The sequence below is a fragment of the Pseudorasbora parva genome, chromosome 19, assembly GCF_024679245.1.
Source record: "Pseudorasbora parva isolate DD20220531a chromosome 19, ASM2467924v1, whole genome shotgun sequence".
NCBI classification, from domain to species: Eukaryota; Metazoa; Chordata; class Actinopteri; order Cypriniformes; family Gobionidae; genus Pseudorasbora; species Pseudorasbora parva.
Window position 1 is genome coordinate 22,589,197 of NC_090190.1, and position 5,453 is coordinate 22,594,649.

Consider the following 5,453-nt stretch of genomic DNA (forward strand, 5'->3'; position numbering starts at 1 on the left):
TCAGTGTCTTACCTCATATACTGTCTCTGCTTTTGCTCTGTGCCTGTTCCATTCAGCATCTTATATCTAGGTATGAAAGTATTTATGAAACTAAATGAAAATCCATTTTGATATTGTCATTTTGTTTTTAAATGTGTATTTTTAACAATCATATTTCCAAGTTATTGGGTAAAATTCTGTACTGATATAAATATGCATTAAAAGAGAAAGAAACTGAACTTGTATCAGCACATTTTGTGATTGTCACCTTCAAAATGAAATGACATACAATGACACTCAATGAAACCACTTCTTTAAATAAATATTTTATTTTCAATGAAAATAAATACATTTTCTTAAGATAGAATCAACAACATTTAAAAAAAAGCATTTGTGGGAGCATGGCGACATTACATGACAGCACACAGTTTGGAAGAGAACATACAATCTCACCTGCAGGGAACATTCTGCAGGGTGGTTTGTGATTTACGATATAACAGACTGACAAGCTCAAGTAGCATTAGGTTGAAATTTTCACATATTCCCTCCCTTTAACAAAAATAAAAATAATTAATTATAACAGGATTGGATCTGGTGATGTGCTGGTGAATGTGAAAAATCATTCAATCATGAAATAATAATCTAGCAATGGTCCGTTTTTTTCTGTTGCTATGTGTGGTTTGTCTATAATTACCCAATATTCACAAATTACAGAAGAAGCATACTGGGGAAGACATTCTAGTCTCTACTGATACAAGAAATACAGCTGACAAATTTAAAGTCTGAAACTAAATTTCCCATTTTGTACGTATCAGCCAAGTTGGAAACAGAATACGATCCATCAGGTTCTGTCTTTTCTTGTTTGTGCTTTATTTTATTTTATATGGTGGCAACTCTTCACAATCTCAAGCCGTACGTACAGCAATTACCCAAGCTGGGGCGGGTAAAGCCGAGGGAGTTGAGCCCAGCTCTGGTGGAACAGATTAACCTACTACTACTGTATGCTGTGCTATTTCCATACCAACCCAACCCCCACAGAGTACTCAACACAAAAACGACCAACATAACGACACAGGAAGTTCTCAAACAGCAGGGCAGCCGTTCCTAACTCTTCATTACACCCTGAGCGATAGCAAGCAAATTAACATGTCCATTTTGTAATTATCAGGCCATCTGAGATGACTGACCATTCTGACCTCAATTAAGAAGAAGGTTGTAAGTGTAATTTAAAAGTAATCAACTTTAAACCTGCAGTGTTCAGGCAGCGAAGAGGGAAACAACATTTGTGCTGGTTTGTAAGGTTGGCTTTAACGCACATCAGGAAATCAGTGCTGTTGCTAGTTTACTAGTTGTTTCGACCAATAGTTGTAACGATCGACATTCAAGTTAATTTAGAAACAAGTGGAAGGTTTAATTATTATTTGCAGCATGTGGCTTGATGACTATTGTGGTCCACTACAATAAGAAGCATATGAGCAAACATTACATAACAGCTGGAGTTTTGAAGTCACCTTTTTGAATCATATAAAGACAGCAGTTTCTTCCTCATTGCATGGAACAAGGTAGGAATGTCTACAGTGAATATTCATCAGTATCTGTGTAAAAAACTATAAGGCAGTTTTACAGTTCAGACTCATCAGCAGGGAGCGCAGGCTCAGCATTTAGCAAGGGAGGCTACAAAACATTCCAACATTTTCCTGGCAAGTTTATCTAACACAGAAAAAAAAATCCATGAAAGCATCAAGACATATCCTACATTTAAGACACTAATTTTCAGTCTAATTCAGTCAGCAAAAAAATGGTTTTAAATGTGACAAATGATTACTGTAGGCAGTCATCTTTAAAGTTTTGAATAGTTGTAGAAAGAAAATGACCAAAGGGACAGTGTAACACTGCGTACAAAGAATGTTTCATACCCAACCACTACCACCTCACCATCCCCTAACCATTTCAAATTATGAGCTCCTGGAAAATCAACCCGTTTTGAAGTACCAGCCTTCAATTTCCACATAACACTCATTCAAACATCTTTTATCACAAGTATAGGGGTTAGTTTGAGAAAAGGCAAGTCTCTATCACCACACAGATCATGTTTGCTTTTTGGTAGGCATCATACATAAATACATTTCTAAATGCTATTGATTCTAGTTGCCCCTAAGGAGGCAAAGCAGTTCCTGCAAAGTTCCAAGCAGACTTCTTTTTCCACCATGTGAAGTTACATTCAACCCTGGGATACTCCAGGATGACCAATGGGACAAGACAAGGCCTGCTCACCAAAGCCGAACTTGTGCCCAGTTCTTCAAAGGCTGAAGACCATCCAGAAGTCTTTTCCCTCATTGAAAGCAAACAGTGTGCACTACAACATGCATAGCACAGCTTCACAGTTACAGAGAACCTGGTTGTTTAGCCTTTCTCGTCTTGCCCCAGCTTTTTCTTGATGACAAAGTCTTTCTTTGATTTAAGGACCAGAAGCAGAATTTTAGCAGCTGACAGTGCTTGGTTGCTGCTTGCACACAAAGTCTGAGATGAAATCAAACTCGTTTTGTCCGAGGAAAAGCTCAGGCAGCTCTTGAACCCGGTCCAGCCCGAGCTCCAACACCAAGGATGTCAGAACCTCCTCATCAATCAAGTCTATGTCCATGACATTGAGGCCCAACGCTGGCCCACCCATCCCCATCTGCATGCCTGCTAACTGAGCAGGACCCATTCTGTGCTGGACATTCCCCATGTGATGCCCATTCATGGGACCGTGTGGGTGCCCGTGGTACTGGGTATTGAGTTTCTGAAGATGCATGCTCGCCATAAGCTGCTGAGATGCTGTAAGGCCTCCTCCACCCATATACTGCTGTGGGTGTTGGCTCTGGGGGTGCATATGATGGTGCTGGGTTTGAGGGTGACTTTGCGGTTGCTGATTCGGAGCTCCGTACATCATATTGGCTTGCTGCATTTGGTGGGGGTGTCCACCACTTATCTGGCCGTTGACCTGACCATTCATGACACCATTCATCATGTTCCTCTGCCTCATGGCCGCCTCCATGGAGCTCTGGGGCCCCCTGCTGTAGTGCATGAGCTGCCCGTTAGGAAGCGTCCGCAGACTGGGCTGGTGTCCGTGCATAGAAGGGCCGTTCATTCCCATGCGATACCCATGCAGACCTCCGCCAGCAGAGCCGTGGGTCATCGGCATCATCATGTGTTCAGCCATGCCTTTTCAACTGCAGAGATATAAGAATAACAAATATTCAAGCAGGTTTTCAGTATCAGCTGATAAACACTTTCGGTTTCTTGAAAACCATCAGTAGAAAACATCTATAGCACAAACCAATATTATTGGTTAAACAATTTTGGCTTTTTAGAGCAGTCTCACATGCTTGGTAATCAATGGCAATTGACTTTTACTGATTAATCAGTCCAGTGAAAAAAATCAGTACCTGTGATTCATTTTCAGACATCTTTAATAATACATTATTTTTCTTACCCCATTCATTGACAAATTATTTTTCATGTTTTACGTTGGATTTAACACAATTTAGTGAGATTTATAGTTATAAGTAGGCAAATGTGTTTTGTTTTACAGATATTTAGATTAGATAAATATATTAAGATACAAATACTGATTATATATATTTTTTTATTTTTTTCACATATCCTACATATTTTCACACAACATCTTTTAAACCTTTGTGGTCGCAAGCTTAAAGCAGACATATTATGACTTTAGCCCTTAGCGGAAAAAATATTGCAGTAAGGAGCATCAAGGAGCCGCCAGGAGGATCAAAACAATAACAGGCTAGGAGGTGGACAGTGTTCAGCAAACAAAGCCAACCTACTGTGAGCAAGAGATAATGACAAAAGTCATGACTGATTGGATCTACTCATATGACAGGGTAGTGTTTAGAGTTTTAAAAATGTATATTAGATTAAACTTGTTTTGTTTTATATAATAAGATTGTAAAGTGTTATGCAATTACAATAAGTATTACTCTGCAGGCATACATCAGTTGGTTATACTCTCTAGATAAAGCAAATATGTAATCATAAAATTTTGAAATAAAATATATAATGGAATCATCTTCCCAATTTACAAATACAAATGATGGCATGCAGATTATTACTCCTTTTTTTCTTCTTCTTCTTTTGAACCCACAGTCCTATTCATTGTCAGTAAATATGTCCTGTCTGATGTTGTTGTCTTTCATGTCTTTATTTCGGATCAGAACATGTTTAACAATAACTAACATATTTTTAGAAGTGCACAGTTATGTCTGTCATAATTTGGGATAGAAATAAGAGATAAAGAACAATGTCGTATGGGGTCTATAGGGCACCTCTCGCTCTCTCTGTCTGTCTACATAAAACAAAGAATTTCATCTCTTCTTTCTACTAAGAATAAATCTGTCTTTGACAGATTAAAAATATATAAAATATAAAAATATAGGCTACAGACTTTCAGAATCCCTGTAAGAACACAGTGAAACTTAAACATTAGCATGTAGACTATGAATTTACTGTGTATTTAGAGAAAAGTTAAAACTACACTCATGAAATTTAACATTCAGTTCAAGCTCTGCATAGCAATTATATATATATATATATATATATATATATATATATATATATATATATATATATATATATATATATATATATATATATATATATATATATATATATATATATATATATACACACACACACACACACACACTAAAGAACCATCAGTAGGCTATAATATCAAATAATATATTGCCATGCATTGGCTACTGCTCATTATTTTCTTAGAAGAACAAAAGTCATACAAGAGTAGCATATTTTGAGTTGTAAAAAGCCAGAGCAGAAATAAGAACACGCTCAACCCTGTCCAACCATATGTTGTTTAAATATCGCTATACATGCGGATTTCATAGATTACATACAAAAATACTGAAGGTCCAGACTTCCCATTGTCACAGTAATATCTACATAATAAGCACATACCGTCAAATAAATCCTGTCCTTGTAAAGACGATGTTTCGTGTTTTCAGTCTCTGTAAAGCAGCGCAGGTATCTCCCGTGGCTGTGCTCGGATCTGAACGAGCTGCCGCTGCTGAGCGCTTTCTGGGTCAGCACAAGGATTACACGCACATAAAGACGTCCAGCGAGAGGGGCGGAGTAACACGAACCCCGCCTCTTCTCTGTTGTGATTGGCTCTTCCTCTAATCACAGACGTCACTGGCCAATTACTCACATGGCCTTCATGTTTATGTGCACTGGCAAAACTATTCAGGAACAATTACACATAACTATAAAACACGATTCATAAGTGCACATTTTTTAAAGGAACTTGAGATCTTAAAAGGAAACTTGCTTTGTTTTACCTTGAAGCGTTTATCTCTCACTTTTTCACCTATGGCATTTTAACATTTGAAGATGCTAACAATTCTGTGTAGTCAAATGATGTGTTTTATTTATATGTCATATAGAATTCTGTATTATAT

The 5,453-nt window shown here is 37.6% G+C and overlaps 1 protein-coding gene across 1 annotated transcript; it reads right to left on the minus strand.

The window, feature by feature from the left end:
- Positions 1-289: 289 nt before the first annotated feature.
- cited4a (Cbp/p300-interacting transactivator, with Glu/Asp-rich carboxy-terminal domain, 4a) lies at positions 290-5,077 on the minus strand. Its single transcript, XM_067425370.1, has 2 exons — positions 4,954-5,077; positions 290-3,191 (listed from the first exon to the last, which is right to left on the minus strand). The coding sequence occupies exon 2, from the start codon at positions 3,179-3,181 to the stop codon at positions 2,459-2,461; it is 723 nt and encodes a 240-aa protein (XP_067281471.1). The 5' UTR covers positions 3,182-3,191; positions 4,954-5,077; the 3' UTR covers positions 290-2,458.
- Between the last annotated feature and the right edge of the window lie 376 nt (positions 5,078-5,453).

What these genes read in the sequence shown, in the direction of transcription:
- cited4a (XM_067425370.1), bottom strand. Translation starts at nt 3,181, where the DNA reads ATGGCTGAACACATGATGATGCCGATGACCCACGGCTCTGCTGGCGGA.